This window comes from Pseudophryne corroboree, chromosome 3 (assembly GCF_028390025.1).
Source record: "Pseudophryne corroboree isolate aPseCor3 chromosome 3, aPseCor3.hap2, whole genome shotgun sequence".
Taxonomy (NCBI): domain Eukaryota; kingdom Metazoa; phylum Chordata; class Amphibia; order Anura; family Myobatrachidae; genus Pseudophryne; species Pseudophryne corroboree.
Window position 1 is genome coordinate 765913118 of NC_086446.1, and position 22727 is coordinate 765935844.

The 22727-nt window shown below is 47.0% G+C and overlaps 1 protein-coding gene across 6 annotated transcripts in view; it reads left to right on the forward strand.

The window, feature by feature from the left end:
• SCNN1A (sodium channel epithelial 1 subunit alpha) overlaps window positions 1-22727 on the forward strand; it is a 147048-nt gene that overhangs the window by 117918 nt on the left and 6403 nt on the right. For all 6 annotated transcript variants that reach the window (XM_063962412.1, XM_063962411.1, XM_063962413.1 and 3 more), the window contains 3 exons: window positions 4320-4377; window positions 6048-6091; window positions 8484-8559. In XM_063962412.1, the coding sequence (XP_063818482.1) occupies window positions 4320-4377; window positions 6048-6091; window positions 8484-8559 (178 nt within the window). The remainder of the gene's footprint in view (window positions 1-4319; window positions 4378-6047; window positions 6092-8483; window positions 8560-22727) is intronic.

Sequence of the window (22727 nt, forward strand, 5' to 3'; positions counted from 1 at the left end):
AATTGGGGGGGGGGGGGGGGTGGGAGGGAGTTGCTGCTAGAAAGAGGGACCCCTGAGGAGTTAATTTGCACCTAGTAAGGAGATACTTTCATAAGCAGATGGATGAGGGCAGTACAGCAGCCCAGATGCAGCCAAGTCTAAATACAGAATACTGAATGCGAGCCTGTAATTCGCTTGCACCTGCGTCCAGCTTGCATCCAACCTCTCAATCAGCCTTAGAGTTTCTCAGGTTGCGTGTCTGAAATATTTGCTCGATGTTGTAATTTTATAATATAGTCTGGCTACACTGGGTTTTATTTTCAATAAAATACCAATATCACTCATTTTTATTGATGCGTGCTATTTGTTTACCTGGTATTTCACTGTTATATAAACTATTTGTTTTAGCGATTACTTATGTATTTTAGCAATTTTCCATTTGCAGTATTATTTTGCTGTTTGCTTGAACTTCCAATTAGCACAATTATGTGTTTATATGTGCTAGAGCTATTTTGTATTTCAGCCATTTTTATTTGTTGTACTATAAACTTGAGCATTGATTTATTTTAGCTATTATGGGGGCAATATATTGTTTACAACTATTTGATCTATGTGTATTTATAGTCACTATACTTTATTTGAGCTTCCTTTTTTTTTCTTAGCCATTCTCAACATTTTTTTTTTTAATTACAGCAGAAAGTAGGAATTAGTAAATGTATAAAAGTCTGAGTATTATGTGGGTTCTGCATTTTGTATGGCACCATTGATGTTTCTGCTGGTAGTGGGGAAAATAATCCAATGGCGCAATGTTTTCCAACCTATAGAGACATGGGCGGCATCCTAATGACGCAGTAACGATGTTGCAACCTTGAAAGCTCGTGATTTGAGACATTTTAGGAAGTTTACAACACAAGTCCATGCTACCTTCTTCCCTATTTTAAAGAACTTTGCAATCAGCGAACGGAGTTATTTGTGACTTATGGTGGAGTAAAATAACGAAATGTATTTAAAACGAAATATTCATTTTTCTGCTGAGTCTGCTCCAAGGATCTGTAGACATGCTGATCTTGTAACTCTAGAACCCTGGATTTCTATCCTACAGACACGAAGACCCTTATTAAGACTTCTGGCAGTGGCACTAACATCATCTTTGCAATTGCAAAATTCATCTCCTTTCAGCATCTACAGTATAACAGTTCTCAGAAGTCTGTCCTCTCTGACCCAGCTCTGCCACTAATTTACACAACCAGATGGTGACTCAGCTGAAGGATGGCTTTAAATACTTTCTGATGGTGCTTTATTAATACGTACAGGGCCGTACTGGCCAGAAAGGCCCCCCAGGGGAACGTAATGACAGGGGCCCACTAAAGGGGCGTGGCTAGCCATAGGGCAGGAGTGGTTATCAGATGGAGGGGCGTGGCCAGTGTCGCAATGGGGTGTGAGGCACCCAGTAAATTACCAATAAAATTGCCAGAATGATATATTTATGTAGTTATGTGGAAATAATCCCAGAAAATGTATTCAACACCCTGCAGTGCTCCCAGTTCACATGATGCCACACTGCAGTGCCCCCAGTTCACATTAGAGCTACACAGTGCCCCTAGTTCATATTGGTGCCAAGTAGTGCCCCAATTTCACATTTAGAGTCGCACAATGTTCACGTTATTGCTACAAACTGCCCTTAGTTCACATTATGCCACACTGCAGTGCCCCCAATTCACATTATGCCTCCCCACTGCTACTCACATTCTTGTCATCTTGGACCCTGCCCCCAGTTCCCATTAGAGCCACACTGTGCATCTGGTTTACTTTAGTGCCACACAGTGCCCTAGTTCTAATGATTGCTGCAAACTGCCCCTAGTTCACATTATCAGGGCTGCCACCAGAAATTGTCAGGCCTGAGACTGAAATAAATAGGCAGCCCCCCCCTTTCGCCCCGAATCTGCCTATGCAGGTATATATATATATATATATATAAATCCAACAAAAAAGGCAGGAGCACTCACCAGTCTTCAAAGTAGTAAAATTGGTTTTTATTCAGATCATTAGTGCAGGAATCAGATCGACGTTTCGGTCTGCATGTAGACCTTTGTCAAGATAATTACAGACTGAACAGAGTGCCCTTATATACCCCCATAGAGACCCACCCACTAGTTAATCAAAAGCAACGCCCCCACACCCCATATAAATATAACAACAACAATTGTAAAAACGTACCTATTGTTTATACAAGACAATAAATGAATAGGTACATAGAGTACCAAACACCATCCTACCTAGATCCAGTCAGGTCCAAAGAAGAGATCACAGAGCTGTGTGTGTTTGATATTACATCAGTGAGGCGAGCGCTCCGGCGTGCGTTCCAGCGGCCTCCTCACTTCCTGCCAGTGGAACGCATCACCTGACCGGATGTCGGGCGCTGCCATAGAAACTAAACAACAAACCGGATAATAGAATTTACACACAGCATATCCGGGATCAGACACCCGCAAGTGGTCCCAAAGTCCTATGTTGTATTGTGGACATTAAAGAATCATAGTTAAGTATGCATTCTATATTGGATATATCCAACGAAGTTGGTATATAGCAATTTAGCAATGTAATGAATAGCTTGAACCGGACTGGGTAGGTAGGGCGGAGCTGTAGGAGAACCCTATAGCAAGTATACAACTAGTGGGTGGGTCTCTATGGGGGTATATAAGGGCACTCTGTTCAGTCTGTAATTATCTTGACAAAGGTCTACATGCAGACCGAAACGTCGATCTGATTCCTGCACTAATGATCTGAATAAAAACCAATTTTACTACTTTGAAGACTGGTGAGTGCTCCTGCCTTTTTTGTTGGATTTATATTGGAGTGGGACTTTGATCCCAATTATCTGGAAGTCACCCCAGCAATGTTTTCTGAAGACGTGAGTGTGGACAATACTCTTTCTATATATATATATATATATATATATATAATCTACACTAGTGGGGCAGCTCTATATGTTTAGACACAGACACACACATATATGCAGGATCAACATTTTGAATTATTTAACTATGAAATAACGTACTTTTTATCTGGATGGCAGCGGTCAGGCTCCTCAGTAGTCAGTCCTCAAGCAACGCAGAGTCGCAGACTACTCCTACATCCGCAGGCAGCTCCCTGAGTCCCCTCCTCCTTCCTGCTTCCTCCCTCTTCCCATCCCAGCATGCGGCCTGGGCCTCTTAAGTGCGCTGGGCCCCGGTGCATTGCACCGGTTGCACTGGCACTAAATCCGCCACTGCTCAGGCTGACATTTGAGAACTGAAGCCACCGCCAGCGGCGCTGGATCCATGCCTGTACTTCCGCGGGCCGTGCTGTCCAAGCAGCAGCAGCACTGACTGAGTTGAGAGACCGCCCACCGCCACTGCTGAGACTCTCAGCAGCAGCAGCGGTGGAGGGTGGTCTCTCACACTCAGTCAGTGCTGCTGCTGTTCGGACGGCACGTCCCGCGGAAGTACAGGCATGGATCCAGCGCCGCTGGCGGTGGCTTCAATTCTCAAATGTGTTGGGCAGGTGTACGGGGGGCGATCGCCCTTTCCACACCCGTATAAATCCGCCACTGACTAGCAGCCAGCCAACCGCGGTCAATATCCACGGCTGGCTGTGTGTGCAGCCCGGGCCCTCCACTCTGTCAGAGTGGCCGGGCCCGGGACAACTGTACACAGGGCACCCCCTTGATGGCGGCCCTGCACATTATGCCACACTGTAATGCCCTAATTCACATTATGCATGCCCTCTGCTCTACTCACATCCCTGCAATCTTGGGACCTGCAGGCTGAAACCTTCTCTGAAGAAGCATTTGCTGCACTGAAGCCATACTCCTTGTGCCACTATGTGACCACACATGACCACCCACCAATAACCCACACTACCGGCTGGATAGATGAGGCCCCGCCCCTCCACGGTAACGTCTAGGGCTCTGAGTAAGTATACCAGAGCTGGATTAATAGTTTGAGATCATCTAATTTACTAAACCTGCATCAAAGGTAAATTAAGCATAACCTGCACCTACCTAAAAGGTCGGCTAACTATCCCCCCAATATAAATAATATACCAATACAGTTTGTGATATTTATCTTGAAAGAACGCAGAGGCCCAAATGTTATAGCCTCTGGTTTGCGGTCACCATTGCGATTAGTGATTTAAAGTGGTAATGAGAATCCTTATGTTGGAAACGGGAAAGAGGGACTGTGTGGAAGGAACGTTTCATTCTGAAGGGACTGTGCTGATAACTGATATCGGTCCTGCATACTAACGCTCTGTACATGCAGAAGAGGTCTGACGTCTGCTGTCTTCATTTCTTCTTACAGGTTGACTGAATATCAGCTTAACGCAGGGTATTCTCGTTGGCCAACCAAAGTCAGTGAGGTAAGTCCCTTCCCTATAGACTGTAAGATTGCTGGTAGGGGCCTCACCTTCTGGCACCTGTTTGTAGGTACTCAACCTTGTTTCATTACTATGGGTGATATTTATCAACGCTTGGAGAGAGATAAAATACCGATCAATAAGCTTCTGTCATTTTACAGGCTGTGTGGAAAAATTACAGCAAGGAACTGATTGTTACTTTATCTCTCTCCACGCTTTTATAAATCTACCCCTAAGTGTTAATAAATAAATTAAATAAATAATTTACAGTGAAAAGAGATGAGACATTGTCAGCAGGGCTGTAACTAGGGGTGTGCGAGTGGCGCCACCGCATGGAGCACAGAGCCCTGTGGCCATCACCGCCACTCACTCACAGTCCCTGCCTCTGGCTAGCAGGTTTCCTTTGGATGCTGCAGACGTGCACACTGAGGCTGAGGATGCTCCGGTCAGTGCTGTAGTCCCGACACTGCCTGCCCCGCCCCCTCCACATGATGTCATGCGCTCAGGGGTGGGGGGCGTGGCCGCCACATGGCGCAGAAAAGTCCTGTTGCCAGCGCTCTTTCTAATTAGAATTGGCGAGATGCATTCTCATGAATCGTTTCAGCCTACAAAATGGCCGCCTTCCGGGTGAGAGGAGGACGTCGATGAGGTTGACAACCTGCAGATTGTCATTAAGTGTTCCTATCGTACCGTAACACACAGCAGTATGAACTGACTGTCACTGTCCCAGCTTTATCCATGGGGCCTATTCAGTTCCATGTGTTCGTGGGTGATGAGCTTGATTGTGAAAAAGCGAGCATCTCTCAGGTCCACACAATTAAATTATACCTTTTGCACCTTGAAGCTAGCAAAAAAGCCTTGGGGTGGGCATGTAAAAAACTACTCAGCGGTATAATTATCTCGCTGTTATACTGTGCATTGGGCAGGTTATGCCGGCGGTTGGGATGCTTAGATGCCCAACATGGGGAAGGTAAGTATACTTCCCTTACCCCAATGCCCCCTAACCCTCCTTGTCCGCAGCCTAACCTTAACCCTCCCCGTTGGTGCCTAAACCTACCCCCCCCCCCCTTCCCACAACCTAGACCTAACCCTCCCTCTCCCGCAGCTTAACCCTCCCCAGGTGTGCCTAAACCTAACACCCCCCCTCCCTCCCCGCAGCCTAACCCTCCCCCCGCAGCCTAAACCTAAACCCCTTTCCCCCGGCTTACCTGTCTGGCGGCCCAGTCCACGCTCGTTCGGGATCTTGGCGTCGGGATGGTGGCCCTTGTTGAGATGCCTGCACTGGCATTTCCATCAGTGTCGGAATTCCCATGTCGATATTTTGACAGTCGGGATCCTGACTGGATCCCTTTCCTGTTTTCCCATGTAGTCTTTGTTTGTGGACTGTTTTCTTTAGATTGTATTGTTCATACCATAGTACTTTTCTCTGTGCTTGGTGGCACCATATAAATTAAAGCAAATAGTAACACATATGGTCCTTAACTAATGCATGCACTGCCCATCTGTATCGGCGCACAGGCCCACGCTTGATTATAGGGATCAATGATCCTTACTTTGGGGTCCATTGTAACCCATTCATCGCTGGCTGACCAGAGTTTTACCTCTAGATATTAAAATAATAATGTTGTATGATTAAATCCAGTATTTATGTGACAGAATGTCTCTTCTTCCAGAGCTGGGTTTTCCACACATTGTCACAGTCCAATTTTACTGACAGGTAAGGTCTGTTGTCCGTATACTGTGTCTGCATCTGCTATACTGGTCTCCCTTGTTACATATAGAAATGTATAAGCTCCGCATTCACATTGCACGACTTCTTATGAAACCTCACATCCTGGGCAGATGAAATGACGCCCGAGTTTGGCGGCCGTGCGGGATGCCGCCTGTACTCAGGTTTTTGTTTTTTTAAAGGGGCAATCTCTTCCAAGGTATGGTTTTGCCTTGTAAGTGAATGCCCCTTTAAAAAAAACTGTCCAAGGTCGGCCACCATCCCGCAAGGCCGCCGAACTCGAGGCGTCATTACTTCCGGCCCCCTGTATTTCTCAGGCCTCTACATCCAGGTATTGTCATGGGTGTGGTTCATAGCATCGACCACACTTAGGTCGACAGTGTTTAGGTCGACCACTATTGGTCGACAGTAACTAAGTCGACACCCAAAATAGGTCGACGTGAGCAAAGTCGACATGACAAAAGGTCAACATGAGTTTAAAAAAAAAATTGGTGTCGTTGTCTTCGTAGAGTAACCAGGAACCCCAATTAGTGCACCGTGTCCCCCCGCATGGCTCGCTTCTCTTGGTTACTGTTCCCAATCGTAGTCCACGTGGATCGTAAAGTATGAGAAAGTTAAAAAAATGAATAAAATTGTGAAAAACTCATGTCGCCCTTTTGTCATGTTGACCTAATGCATTTCGACCAATAGTGGTCAACCCAGACACTGTCGACCTAGAGACCAGATACCATTGTCATTTAGTAGCAAATTCATTGAGTGCTAGAGGAAAATACATTTCAAAGGGGTTTAATTTAATAGCATAATATTAAAGCAGGAGCTATTAAATGCTTTTCTATATGTGTAATTATGGGGTGTATTTAAGTGAACAATGCCCTTTCCCTAGTGTTTGCATAGGAGAAAGGGATTTTCTCACCTTCCCTAGATGTATGAAAAGTTATGCCTATTTAGTGTTTCTTTCCGCCTTTCCCCATAGACCTCTATGGAGATGGCAGCTTAACTCTACGGGGGCACGTTATCAATACATTTAATCTGTGTCTGGCCATCCTAATAGATCTGGGGGTCAAGGGAGATTAGGGGGTGCAGTGAGAGTTGGGGGGGAACCCTGGTGTGTATAGGCTCTAGAGCTGACAGCTGTGTGAGTGATGAGGCGGAGGGTCGTGGGCTCTTTAGGCAGTTGCTGACATTATTGGGTGCAATAGGTGTTGACTCCTCCAGGAACTCCCAGCTGGGGTGGACTCTGGGGCTGGTGGGCACCAGAATAGAGTGCAGCTACGGAGCGGAGCAGAGGAGCTCTGTATGCTGGAGGTGGTGATCCAGCGGCTGGAGCTTGTTACCTGCAACCTGTCATTGCTGGTGGAGACTCTACACGGGCTCAGCATCCTGATAGACCAGAAAATGCTGGCGTTCTCCTGCAACCCGGCCAGGGAAACCTGCAGGGTCACCCCTGCTGCTGGGCATTGGTGGGTCACCCAGGTATGTGCACCTGCTGGATGTCATCCCCTGCCACAGCTTCACCAGATTGGGGCTCCCCTCCCAGCAGTCCTGCAGCCTTCTTCCTGTCCATGTGATAAGCGTCACGGCAGATTTTTAGTTGGCAGTTATGCCACATCAGTAGACCCATGTGAGAGGTTAGGGCCGAGGTTTTCAAACGCGGTCATATATATATATATATATATATATATATATATATATATATTGATTCTGCCAGGCTTGTGACTATTCTGTATGCTCCCTCTTACCCACTGCTGCTGGTGTTCCCGATTAGTGCAGCGATAGTGGACTTGGGCTTTCTTCTGGGTCAGCTGTAATATAATCCTGGAGGGTGTAGTGAGCAGATGGCGTGGCTCCTGATGAAATAGGGCTACTTGTAAGTTGTAACGCGTTTCTTCGCCTTTATAGTGCAATCTTCAGATGGCGTTTTCTGGGGGGACCAATCACATTCTGCATCTTGGTAATAGCATCCCCCATAGAAAGGGCAAATATTTAATGACAAATGGGCCCCATAAAATCACAAAGCGTCAGCTGTCATCCGCCATGATTCCACTAAAATAATAAAATAAAATAAAATGATAAATAAATAATAAAATAGAAATAAGGTACACTGCCATTATAAAAGTCTTTCTTTCTAGTTTTGAAACCGCTTTAATTGGGGACATTCTTCTTACCTGCATTTTGAGGAAACACCAAAAACTGATTTTCATAAAACAATCATTTTTTTTTTTCTTTTTGCTTCAGTCATTTGTAAAGACCCAGATTTTGTATTTAATAGTAATTCATCATCTAGCCTCATTTACTTCCACTGTCCCTCTGCTCGTCTTTTTTCCTATCGGCAGTGCTTGAGAATGAGAAGTCTCAATCTGTTTTACTTTTATGTTACCAGGAACGGGATTGCAAAACTCAACATTTACTTTGAAGAAATGAATTTTAAAACCATCCAGGAGTCTCCAACAATTATTGTAAGTTGATCATGGTCTCGTTTGTTTGCTTGGAACAGTATTGTATAATATTTCTTTCCACCAAAAGCGGTCTGTGTTGGGCCGCAGAGAGCGCAGTGAATGTCATAGCTGGAATACGGTCTCCACAGCTTCCACCGTAAGATATTACCCTTCTGAAGGCCAGGCCCTTAGTACCCAGGTCAAGGGTGTTTTAACAGGGGACCATGGGCAGGGCCCGGGTGGGCCCCCTCCCCTGCACAGCGTGGTAGGTTCCGGCATTGTGCCAGAGTCTACTACGCATGCGCAGATCTCTGGAAACATGGTGTCTGCCATGTGCTGGAGACTAAATCCATACCGCACATGCGCGGCAGCCATTTTTCCGGTGATCTTTTTACTGCCGCTCTGGAAAGGTAAGTAGGAAAACGTTGGGCCTGTGTGCACCGCACACATTTCACCCATTATAGAAACGCCAATGACCTAGGCCTACCCAATGTCTCAGATCATATATATGTATGCTGCAAGCTTCCTACCATGGTGCATCCTGCTTTAGCAGACATGCTGGAGCCACTCACTGCAGAGTGTCTGCAAGTAAGCTGAGGACTGAGCTTACTGCTCTGTTTGGACTGGTTACAGGGCAGTGAAGGTTCTGCCACAAGTGGATCCTGTAGTCTCCATAGACTATGATACTGTGTGTACCAAGCAAAAGCAGGAAGACCTTGAGCTGAGTCCCTTGAGTGTGTGTCTTTCATACACTATTTGCCTAGGGGATTTATTGAAGAAAATTCCATGCCAGTTTAGTGAGGAGAGCAAGGAACACAGTATATCATATTGACAATGTTATTGGTAGGAGCCCTAAGAACCTTAATCAGCCCCGCAAAAAGTTGAGGTACCGGGAAGGGCAGAGGTGATGGGTAATGCTGACCTACCGTCAGATCAGTCGTCTCTCAGAGTGAAAAGACTAAGCATTGCCTAAGTATCCTCACGCCCTACTTACCCATGAGTGATATAAACCTCTGTTATTGTGTGCCGCTTGTTCCCGGTAGCTGTGGGCTGTACAAATCTTTGCTTTCTGTAGACGTCACTCTTATTTACATAACATTCTTCTGCTTTATCACAAGAGGAAGGAACGCAATGTGGGAAACATAAAGTGTAACTGAAGCACAAACCTGTTCAGGCCAGAGAGAAGACTGATTGGATGGAGGCTGGTTTGGTCCCACACAGAGCCGGGCGGGGTTCTGGGAAATATGTCATTAGACAACAGCAGAGCATAAGATATGAATGGTCCTGGCCACTGCTGTTAGGCAGGTGGAACCTGTTCTCTCCTACTGGGGAATGCATCTCCTGGAATTGTTTCATCTAACTTTGATGCCATTCATCTCCGTGTTGCTCTGAGCTATATTTTACTGTACATCAGCCAAGTATTCTTACAATCACAAGTCTTGCTCATTCCTCTCCTCCCCCTCTTTATCCCGTGACCCCATGTACTATAGTTGTGGAGCCAGGATGAACAAACTGCGGCACTTGGGCTATTGTGAGATCACAGATTCCGGCATTCTTTGCCAGCTGGAGGCAGTGATTTACACACAGACTGCATATTTCAAAGCCGGGTACTTGAAAGGAAATTCATGAAATGTTGGGATTTATTATTTGTATTGTAAACAGTGGCAGTGTAAGGTTGCCTGGGAACCTGGTCTGACCAGTTGGTACATTGGGGCAGATGTATAAAGCCTGGAGATGTGATAGGGCAGTGATAAGGGGAAGGTGATAACGCAGCAGCCAATCATTACGAGTTTGAAAAATGACAGGAGCTGATTGGCTGGTGCGTTATCACCTTGCACTTATCACTTCTTCTTTTATCACCTCTGTATCCCTTCTCCAGGCTTAATACATCTGCCTGATCATTCCTATTAGCAGAGTATTATCAGACTACTGGGAGACGCCGTTTGTAAACATACCTCCCTACTTTTCAGAATGGTAAATAGGGCTGCACACGCCTAAGGCACGAGCGTCCGAGACGGGCAGAGTCTAGTGGAAAGTAGGCGGGGCTTGTGCCCATTCGGCCGCACCCCCTAATGTTTCAGTTTAGGGGTGTATCTTTGTCCGTCACGCTGGGGGGCAGCTGCTGGGCTTTACCCAGCCTCCTCCTGGCACTGAATGGAAGCCACCCGCATGCGGTGGCTCATGTTACCTGTTGCGTGCTGAGCTCTCCTCATGCAACCGTTCCATTGCACGCTGTCTACAGCTAAACTTCTCTTATATGGTCTTAGGTCACCTACATACAGTATAAATCATTCGCTTGAAGACGGCGTTCAAGAGTGAGTTATTACAGCAACGTCTAACAGTCTAAATTTATTATAGATGTGGCCAAAATCTTTCACCAAAACACAATATAAGTACATAGCATCACTGCGGACTTGGATTCGGTCGTTTGCTGACAATTATAAGTGTTTGAAATGTATATTAAGTAAATATGTGATATTATGAAATATTTCAAACTTCTAATTTCCTCGGCATTGAAAAGTCCAGCTCATAACCACCTATTACACTCCAAACGCCACCGCACAAACCTCTGACCTAGCAGCGGAGCCAGAAGTGACCCTACTGTAAGCCACACCAACCACTTCCATGTACAGTGCCGACAGATGATACCCAACCCAAGATATAATGAGGCAGGAGACGTGTGTATGGGGAAATGAGGTCACAGATTTCATTAATGGATTGGAAAACTCACTCACTTGCAGCCCCCACCAAACGTGCCTGTGCGTGTTGCCCCATCCCCTTAAGGCTGACACTCCAGCAGTAGTGACCTCTCTAGCAGAATGCCCAAAAGGAGTAGCTGGCCGCAGCATAACCGCTTGCCATCTTTCTAGTCACTGTAGGCTAAGGTGTTGGAGTGATGCATCCAAGGACACAGCCACTGGCCTAGCCACTCTCTCAGGGGAACAACCCAGCTCCTCCCACCCCCTCTGCCCACATGATGCGGCTTTGGGGTACTGCGTGCTAAGGACGCAGGACCCGTTATGTACATACGCAGAACATGTCTTGCGTATGCGCAGCCGCCCCACCATCAGGGATGTACATAAATCATCGGGGATATGTACATCTCTAAATCAGGCCGAGTTAGGCATAAGGGGGGGATTGTCTGCAGACTTCAGCCCCCTTCCCTTCTGTGAGGACACCTTATCCTCCCTGGTGCTCAGACAGGTGGATAGCGCCCTTTATTAACCACTTATCTGGCATGGTCAGGTAACATGCGACCGCGCCGCCCCACTGTGTCACACAGTTTTCTGGCGAGGAGATCCGTTCTGCAGATGTGCATAATATAATATTTAAATATTTAAGAAATATATATATTTTAAACTATTTAAAAATATATATTTCTCCTTCGTCCTAGAGGATGCTGGGGACTCCAAAAGGACCATGGTGTATAGACGGGATCTGCAGGAGACATGGGCACTTTAAGACTTTAAATGGGCGTGAACTGGCTCCTCCCTCTATGCCCCTCCTCCAGACCTCAGATTCTGTGCCCAGAGGAGACTTGGTGCACACTATGGGAGCTCTACACAGTTTCTCTAGAAAAGACTTTTGTTAGGTTTATTATTTTCAGGGAGCACTGTTGGCAACAGGCTCCCTGCATCATGGGAGTGAGGGGAGAGAAGCAGACCTACTTCTGTGAGTTAAAGGCTCTGCTTCTTAGGCTACTTGACACCATTAGCTCCAGAGGGTCCGATCACTTGGTGCACCTAGCTGATCGTTCCCGGAGCCGCGCCGCCGTCCCCCTCACAGAGCCTGAAGAGAGAAGCCGGGTGAGTAGCAGAAGCAAGATTTCAGAGGTGGCAGAAGACTTCTGATCTTCGGAGGTACCGCGCAGCGGTCGCACTGCACGCCATAGCTCCCACACACTAACGGCATTATATGGGTGCAGGGCGCAGGGGGGGCGCCCTGGGCAGCAATTAAACCTAATTTTGGGGACTGGCAAGACAGTATACAGTGCATAGGCACTGTATACAGACCCCCACCAGTATAAGTAATAGCGGGACACAAGCGCGCCATGTAGGGGGCGGGGCTTCATCCTCCAGCTCTAATCAGTGCCATTTTCTTTTCACAGCAAGCTGCAGAGACGCTGGTCCTGGCCCTTCACTTCTGTCTCAAGTAACAGGGTGCAAAAGCAGGGGGGGGGGGGCACATCATATTTGGTGTTGTATTTATTTAAATATAAAAGAGCTGCTAGGTCTGGGGTTTGTAAATTCCTTTAGACCGGGTGAGGCGCTGGGTGTGAGCTGGCAAACTCCCTTTCTGTCTCTCTGAAGGGCCTTACTGTGGGTCTGTCCCCTATAGCCCAGTGTGATTGTGGGTGTCTGTACTCGTGTGTCGACATGTCTGAGGCAGGATGCTCTTCCCAGGAGGAGGCTGGTGCGGAGGTAGAACAGAATGTGGGAGTGACTCCGTCGGCACCGCCGACTGCTGATTGGGTGGATATGTGGAATGTTTTGAATGCAAGTGTGGCTTTGTTGCATAAGAGATTAGACAAATCGGAGTCTCAGAACCAAGCATGGAGACAATCCATGGGAGATGTTTTGTCACAAACTCAGACTTCAGGGTCACAGAAACGTACGTTTACCCAGATAATAGATACAGATACCGACACGGATTCGTCTCCAGTGTCGACTATAATGATGCCAAGTTGAATCCCAAACTGGCTAAGAGCATTCAGTACATGATTGTGGCAATAAAGGATGTGTTACATATCACTGAGGACCCCACTGTCCCTGTGACAAGGGTCTGTATGTTTAAAGGAAAGAAACCTGAGGTAACGTTTCCTCCCTCTCATGAACTTAACGCTCTTTTTGAAAAGGCTTGGGAAGCTCCTGACAAAAAGTGGCTGATTCCCAGGAGAATTTCTATGGCATACCCGTTTCCCTCCGGGGATAGGTTATGGTGGTAGTCATCTCCCAGGGTGGACAAAGCTCTAGCGCGTTTGTCCAAGAAGGTGGTGCTACCGTCCCCTGACATGGCAGCCCTTAAAGATCCTGCTGATCGTAAACAGGAAACAACTTTGAAATCTATTTATGTCACTACGGGTACGCTGCTCAGGCCGGCCGTAGCATCGGCATGGGTGAGTAGTGCGATTGAAAAATGGGCAGATAACTTGTCATCTGACATAGACACCCTGGATAGGGATAGCGTGCTTTTGACGCTGGGTCATATCAAGGACGCTGCAATCTATCTAAGGGAGGCTGCGAGAGATATTGGCCTCTTGGGATCAAGGGCCAATGCCATGGCAATCTCGGCTAGGAGGGCGTTGTGGACTCATCAATGGAATGGTGATGCTGATTCTAAAAAGGCTAAGGAGGCTCTGCCCTATAAAGGTGGAGTTTTGTTTGAAGGCCTCGCGGACCTGGTTTCTACAGCTACTGCGGGTAAGTCTTCATTTCTGCCTTATGTCCCTACACAGCAAAAGAAAACGCCTCACTATCAGATGCAGTCCTTTCGGTCTAATAAATTCAAGAAAGGACGAGGGTCCTCCTTCCTTGCTGCTAGAGGCAAGAGGAGGGGAAAAAGGTCGCCGGCTGTGGCAAGCTCCCAGGAGCAGAAGTCCTCCCCGACTTCTGCTAAGTCCACCGCATGACGCTGGGGCTCCCATGCGGGAGTCCACACCGGTGGGGGCGCGTCTTTAGCTCTTCAGTCAGGTCTGGGTTCACTCGGGCCTGGATGCTTGGGTGCTGGAAATTGTGGCCCAAGGATACAAACTGGAGTTTCAAGACGTGCCCCCACACCGATTTTTCAAATCGGCCTTGCCAGCTTCTCTTCCGGAAAGGCAGGTAGTGTGTGCTGCAATACAAAAGCTGTGTCAGCAGCAAGTCATTGTCGTGGTACCCCCGTCACAACGGGGGGAAGGGTTTTATTCAAGCCTGTTCGTGGTCCCGAAGCCGGATGGCTCGGTCAGACCGATTCTGAACTTAAAATCCCTCAATCTGTTTTTAAAAAGGTTCAAATTGAAGATGGAATCTCTCAGAGCAGTGATCTCCAGTCTGAAAGGGGGGGATTTTATGGTGTCAGTCGACATAAAGGATGCTTACCTGCATGTCCCCATATGTCCTCCTCATCAGGCGTACCTGAGGTTCGCTGTTCAGAATTGTCATTACCAGTTTCAGACGTTGCCGTTTGGTCTTTCCACGGCCCCGAGGATTTTCACCAAAGTAATGGCGGAAATGATGGTGCTCCTGCGCAAGCAAGGGGCCACAATTATCCCGTACTTGGACGATCTCCTAATAAAGGCGAGATCAAAGGAGCAGTTGCTAAAAAACATTGCGCTCTCCCTGACAGTTCTGCAACAACATGGCTGGCTCCTAAATTTGCCAGTCACAGTTGATTCCGACAACACGGCTGTCGTTCTTGGGCATGATTCTGGACACGGAACTACAGAGAATTTTTCTTCCGTTGGAAAAAGCTCTGGAAATCCAGAACATGGTCAAAGGAATTCTGAAACCGGCAAGAGTGTCGATTCATCAATGCACTCGAGTGCTGGGGAAGATGGTGGCGGCTTACGAGGCCATCCCGTTTGGCAGGTTTCATGCCAGAGTTTTTCAGTGGGACCTGTTGGACAAGTGGTCCGGGTCCCATCTACACTTGCACCGGAAGATATCCCTATCTCCCAGGGCCAGGATTTCTCTCCCGTGGTGGCTCCAAAGTTCTCACCTCCTAGACGGTCGCAGGTTCGGGATCCAAGATTGGATCCTGGTGACCACGGATGCGAGTCTCCGAGGTTGGGGAGTGGTCACACAGGGGGAAAATTTCCAGGGAAAATGGTCGAGCTAAGAAACTTGTCTACACATAAACATTCTGGAATTAAGGGCCATTTACAACGGCCTTGTACAAGTGGAACATCTGCTTCGCGGCCTACCCGTCCTGATTCAGTCGGACAACATAACAGCGGTGGCGCACATAAACCGCCAAGGCGGAACAAGGAGCAGAGCGGCGATGGCGGAGGCCACAAGGATTCTTTGCTGGGCGGAAAAACATGCAAGAGCTCTGTCAGCGGTCTTCATTCCAGGCGTGGACAACTGGGAAGCAGACTTCCTCAGCAGACACGATCTCCATCCAGGAGAGCGGGGTCTTCATCAAGAGGTCTTTGCAGAAGTGACGAGTCTTTGGGGACTTCCTCAAATAGACATGATGGCGTCTCGCCTCAACAAGAAGCTTCAGACGTATTGTTCCAGGTCGAGGGACCCTCAAGCGATAGCAGTGGACGCACTAGTGACACCGTGGGTGTTTCAGTCGGTCTATGTGTTCCCTCCCCTTCCACTCATCCCAAAGGTGATAAGGATCATAAGAAGAACAGGAGTTCAGGCGATACTCGTTGTTCCAGATTGGCCACAGAGGGCCTGGTATCCGGATCTTCAGGAATTACTCATAGGAGATCCCTGGCCTCTTCCTCTAAGAGAGGATCTGTTACAGCAAGGGCTGTGCGTGTTCCTGGACTTACCGCGGTTGCGTTTCACGCATGGCGGTTGAACGCTAAATCTTAGCTCGAAAGGGTATTCCCAGAGAGGTCATCCCCACTCTACTGAAAGCTAGAAAGGCGGTAACGGCGAAGCATTACCACCGTATTTGGAGAAAGTATGTGTCTTGGTGCAAATCCAAGAAGGCTCCTATGGAAGAATTTCAGCTGGGTCGGTTTCTCCATTTTTTGCAAGCTGGTGTGGAGGCGGGCCTAAAGCTAGGATCTATTAAAGTTCAGATTTCGGCCTTATCAATTTTCTTTCAATGGGAATTGGCCTCGCTTCCAGAAGTACAGACTTTCGTGAAGGGCGTGCTGCACATCCAGCCTCCATTTGTGCCCCCAGTGGCACCATGGGACCTTAACGTGGTGTTACAGTTCCTTACGTCACATTGGTTTGAACCCAGGGGCAGAACTCTGGGAGGCAGTGGAGTCGGCTGCCGCCGGGCTCCTGACCTCAAGGGGGCACATCTCCTCCATTGTCTCCAGCTGACTGACCCTGGCGATCGTTCGCTGCGAGGAGCTTTCGTGTCAGTGACACGGAAGCTGCCTCCTAGTATACTATATATACAGAGAGCTGGCTGTGGCTACAGCTAGGGGGAGCTCCAGAACGCAGCTCCTGCCAGGCCCTTCCAGTTGAGCTGGCCGAGTGAAGCTCTCTGTTCCTCCATTGGGCTGGTAGCAGCAGGTACTCACTGGCAGCACTTGCCTCCAGGTGCACTGTGTGGGGGTGGGGGTGTAGTTGGAGGGGGGAGGGGTGCTGGGGGGTCTTTAATAAATGTTGGCAGCACTGTGTTTTATGTTTGCATGTTTAAGTGAGGTGTGTGTGTGTGTGTGTGTGTGTGTGTGTGTGTGTGTGTGTGTGTGTGTGTGTGTGTAAGTGAAGGAGGCATGAGTATGTTTTTGTGTGTGTGTGTTTTTAAGTGAAAGGCGTGTGTGCGTGTAAGGGAGACGTGTGTGTGTAAAAGTGAGGGGCATGTGTATGTTTAAGTGAAAGAATCATGTGTGTGTTTAAGTGAAGGAGGCATGTGTAAGGGAGAGGCGTGTGTGTAAGTGAGAGGCGTGTGTGTTTAAGCGAAGAAGGCTTGTGTGTTTAAGTAAAGGAGGCGTGTGTGTGTGTGTTTAAGTAAAAGAGGCATGTGTAAGTAAGAGGCATGAGTGTGAGTGGTGTGTGTGTGTGTGTGTGTGTGTGTGTGTGTGTGTGTGTGTGTGTGTGTGTGTTTAAGTGAAATAGGCGTTTTTGTGTGTTTAAGTGAAAAAGACGCTTGTGTGTTTTTAAGTAAAATAGGTATTTGTGGGGGTTTAAGTGAAAGAGGCATTTGTGTGTTTTTATGTGAAAGAGGTGTTTGTGCATTCTTTATATATATATATATATATATATATATATATATATATCGGCACACCACTGTGCCAAAGCATCTACATTGTGACACGCTCGTGGGTGAGGGAGTACTGTAGGTGTGCTATAAAGGTATGCTGGTGTCTAATTTATTGTGATGACTGACTTGGAGTGCCGTCCACTTTGCTTGTGTATCTATATTACTATTGGGAAAGGCACCTGAGCACACTCCTAATGTTCAACATGAATGCCAGATAGCTACATATGAAGAGGGTGTGTGTGTGTGTGCAGAGCCGGCCCTAGCCAATATGATGCCCTAGGCAAAATTTTGGCTGGTGCCCCCTAGCACCACCGCTGGTTCCGCCTCTGACCTTGCACCTCTTTCCCAGCACCATCACCCCTCACCCATAGCAGTCCTTATTTTGGGGTTTGTACCCCCTATATTTTAAATTGGAACAGTTCGCACATTTGGCACACAGCCCAAAAAGGGGTGTGTTTTTGCTGGGAAGGGGCATGGCCACACAATAGTACCCCCAATTCCAATTACGCCACACAGTACTGCAACTTTATTCACATTTGATCATGCGATAGTATCCATAATTCACATTACATCCCACAGTAGTATCACTTTACCTTATAAACGTTACTCCTCACAGTAGAGCCCATTATTCACATTACATCACACCCTATTGCTCTTTATTCACATTAGACGACACAGTAGTGCCCTTTCTATATGCAACGCCACATAGTAGAGCACCTTATACACATAATGCCACCCAGTGATGTCCCTTACACATATGAGACACATTATTAATGTCCTTATAAACATAATGTGCCTTACACATTATGACAACCTTTATTAATGTCCTTTTACACGTAATGTCCCTTACACATATGCCGCACATTATTAATGCCATTATACGCATAATGACACACATAGTGCCCCCTACACATATGCCGCACATTATTAATGCCCTTATACACATAATGACACACATAGTGCCCCCTACACATTTGCTGCACATTATTAGTGCCCCATATACATAATGACACACATACAGTAGTAGCCTGTTATACATATGCCGCACATTATTAATGCCCTTATACACATAATGACACACATAGTGCCCCCTACACATTTGCTGCACATTATTAGTGCCCCATATACATAATGACACACATACAGTAGTAGCCTGTTATACATATGCCGCACATTATTAATGCCCTTATACACATAATGACACACATAGTGCCCCTTACACATATGTTGCACATTATTAATGCATTTTTACATGACACACATAATGCTCCTTACACATATTCCGAACACTACTGCACAACCAACCTACTCACATGCACACAACACTCACACTGCCACTAACACTGTAACCTCTGCCTCTGCTTGGATACGGATGTGTCCTCATAAATCTTGCCTCAATGCTAACGTCGGGCACATTTTTTTTATGAAAATGCATCTTATTTGCATTGCTATGTGGCTAGGATGCACAGGTAGCTTCTGCTGATTAAACTGATATGCAGCATGCATATATACTGTGTGAGACTGTGGCTGTATCTGCATATGAAATGCTACACACAGAATATAGGCATGCCGCATATCATTTTAATCAGCAGAAGCTGCTGATGCCCCTAGGCATATCAAATACCCTAGGCAATTGCCTAGTTTGCCTATGCCTATGGTCGGCTCTGTGTGTGTGGGGGGGGGCACCAACATTTATCATGCCTCCGGGCGACTGGGGCGAACTTACGCCACTGTTTGAACCTTTACAAAAGGTTGAGTTGAAATTTCTCACTTGGAAAGTGGTCATGCTTTTGGCCTTGGCGTCCGCGAGGCGGGTGTCGGAATTGGCGGCTTTGTCTTACAAAAGCCCCTATTTGGTTTTTCATGAGGATAGAGCGGAGTTGAGGACTCGTCAACAATTCCTCCCGAAGGTGGTTTCTTCATTTAACATGACATGAACCAACCTATTGTAGTTCCGGTGGCTTCTGAAGCCTTGGGGGATTCAAAGTCTCTCGATGTGGTCAGAGCTTTGAAAATTTATGTAGCCAGAACGGCTCGTATCAGGAAAACTGAGGCTCTGTTTGTCCTGTATGCTTCCAACAAGAATGGGGCTCCTGCTTCTAAGCAGACTATTGCTCGCTGGATCTGTAACACGATTCAGCAGGCTCATTCTACGGCTGGTTTGCCGTTACCGAAATCGGTGAAAGCCCATTCCACTAGGAAGGTGGGCTCACCCTGGGCGGCTGCCCAGGGTGTCTCGGCGTTACAACTTTGCCGAGCAGCTACTTGGTCGGGTTCAAACACTTTTTTGCAAAATTCTACAAGTTTGATACCCTGGCTGATGAGGACCTCATGTTTGCTCAATCGGTGCTGCAGTCATCCGCACTCTCCCGCCCGGTCTGGAGCTTTGGTATAAACCCCATGGTCCTTACAGAGTCCCCAGCATCCTCTAGGACGAAGGAGAAAATAAGATTTTAATACCTATCGGTAAATCCTTTTCTCTTAGTCCGTAGAGGATGCTGGGCGCCCGTCCCAGTGCGGGCTCTATCTGCAGTAATTGTTATTAGTTATTGCTTTTGTTACACAAAGGTTGTGTTTTGTTTCAATCAGCCTGTTGCTGATTGTTTGGTTCATGCTGTTAACTGGTTAGTTGAATGCCATGTTGTACGGTGTGTTGTGGTGTGAGCTGGTGTGTGTCTCACCCTTGGTTAACAAAAATCCTTACCTCGAAATGTCCGTCTCCCTGGGCACAGTTCCTATAACTGAGGTCTGGAGGAGGGGCATAGAGGGAGGAGCCAGTTCACGCCCATTTAAAGTTTTAAAGTGCCCATGTCTCCTGCGGATCCCGTCTATACCCCATGGTCCTTTTGGAGTCCCCAGCATCCTCTACGGACTAAAAGAAAAGGATTTACTGGTAGGTATTAAAATCCTATTTTTTAATCGTCAGTTAAGTAGTTAATGATAAACTTCTAAATACTGTACGTGTACCCGCTCCATTAAATATACAAGTTGAGTCTCCTGCTATACAGACCGAGTCTCTCTGAAACGTTTGGGATTTTGGATATCGGATTTTTCTGTCTTTTGGAATATGTGCATATCATAATGAGAGATATTGCGGATGGAACCGAAATCTAAGCACAGAACACATTTATGTTTAACATACGCCTTGTACACACAGCCTGAAGGTCATTTTATACAATATTTTAAATAATTTTGTGCATGAAACAGTTTGTGTACACTGAGCAAAAGGTGTCGCTATCTTGCGCTCCTAAAATGTTGGATTTTGGAATATTTTGGATGTGGGAGACTCATATTGCATTATTTAACCACTGAAAATGGAGTCTCTTTGGCTCCCTGTAAGTCTTAGCCTAAAGAGGGTAACAAATCCTGGAACAGTCTCTTGTTCTTGGTTACCCAAGATTCCCTGTGGCGGCTGTATGATGGTGTATGTATTGTGTTCTATAGTGTGCCTTGGCACACTCTAATTTCCTGACATTTCCGGGCTGTCATTCCTAACTGCCACAGTGCTCCCTTCCTCCCCAGCACTATATAGGGGCCCCAGCTGAGATGAGGGCAGCATGGTTTGAATACATACGATTTACCGGCGGCCAGGACGCCGGCTGGATATCTCCCGACAGCGGCATTCCACCCGCCAGGATGCCGGCAGCTGGGTGAGCACAAAGAGTTCCCTTTTGCTTTCTCAGTGGCTCGTCACAAGATCTATTCACACTTTATGGGTGTTGTGGGCACCCACGGGTGGGAATAGTCCTGTTTAACCGGTATTTAGTTTGGCGGCATTGCCGGCTGTTGGGTTTCTGGCGTCTGTATCCTGACAGCCGGCAAGTTGAACGGATCCCGCATGGATGGTGTTATGGTTAGCATTACTGTCTCACCGCACTAATGGTCATCTATCCCTATGAGGAAACCGCTCAGACTCATCAGGGGTTCTTACAGCATTAAACTCAAAAATTAAACCGTTTGGTTAAAGGAGAGAAGACTTTTGATTGGCCCATAAGAGGGATTTTTCGACATTTGTGGGGGGGGAAAAACACCAGATGTTCAGACAACAATAAAAGTATTGCAGGATTTTTTTAAGTGCATTAATTTACACATCAGTTTTGTGGTCTTCTGGCAAGTTCTCCTTTTGAACAAACCTCGCTGTAACCACAAGATGCATAGGGGCCACTGGTTAGACTCTAGTGTGTGCAGCCTGCACCTACTCATACAATGCCTTTGCCGCTATGCATCCGGCTGTAATTTATATTAAAAGAAAACAAAAACCCACACATAGTAAACACACAATTACTTTTCTCCTTTTTCATTTTCAACTACTTCTATATTACCATAGGATGAGTTGCTATTAGTGTTACAGGGATGTCCACGTTCCAATGACTGCAATTAATTGAGTTGTTGAGTATGTGGTTTCCTGTTACCTTTGCTAAGTACATAGCATTGTCTTATTTCAGTCATTCTGTGCTTTACAGCAAAGTATTTGTATCACTTAGTACTCCTGGTATTAGTACACAGTGGGGCTGATGCTGGCTCGGACGCTGCTGTGACCGGATTAGGGTGTTTTTCCGTAGTGGCATCTGTACATTTCTGCTAATGCTACACTAAGTAGACAAAAGTGATTGGACACTTGACAGCAAATAGACTAACAAGACTGTATTGACGTCAGTACTGTGCGTGTAGGGCCACCACGTGCAGTGGTTACTGCAGACACCCTGCTTGGCCAACTGTCCACAAGTTCCTGGACAACAGCAGGCGGTATGTTTTTCCATTCTGCTTTAAGTGCAGTGACCAACTGTGACACCGAAGAAGGTCGAGTTGGTCTAGAACGCAACCATCGCTCCAATTCATCCCAGAGGTTCTCAATGGGGTTTAAATCTGGACTCTGAGCTGTCCATCCTGGTCACCAGATTTTCTGTATACTGTACCAGTCCAGCGTTGCCCTGGAAACACGACATCGTGCAGCCTCTGATGATCCCCTTTTCAAAATTAGTACGCTCTTTCTGGCGAGCCATTTAGTTAGCAAATGATCTAATGGGATGTAGTTGGCATCTCGAAATTTGAAATGCCGGCGGTTAGAATACTGGCGCTGGAATACAGTCACCCATCAGAATCCCAACGCCGGAGTCCCAACAGCCGCCATCCCAAACATAAGTATGCCAGGGAGAGTTAGGGATAAGCTGCCAGGGGGAAGGGTTAGGGCTGAGCTGCTGGTAGGGAGGGTTAGGGTTAAGCATTAGGGGCAGGACTAGGGTTAGGCTGTGGAAAGGGAGGGTTAGGGTTAGGCTGTGGGAAGGGAGGGTTAGGGTTAGGCTGTGGAA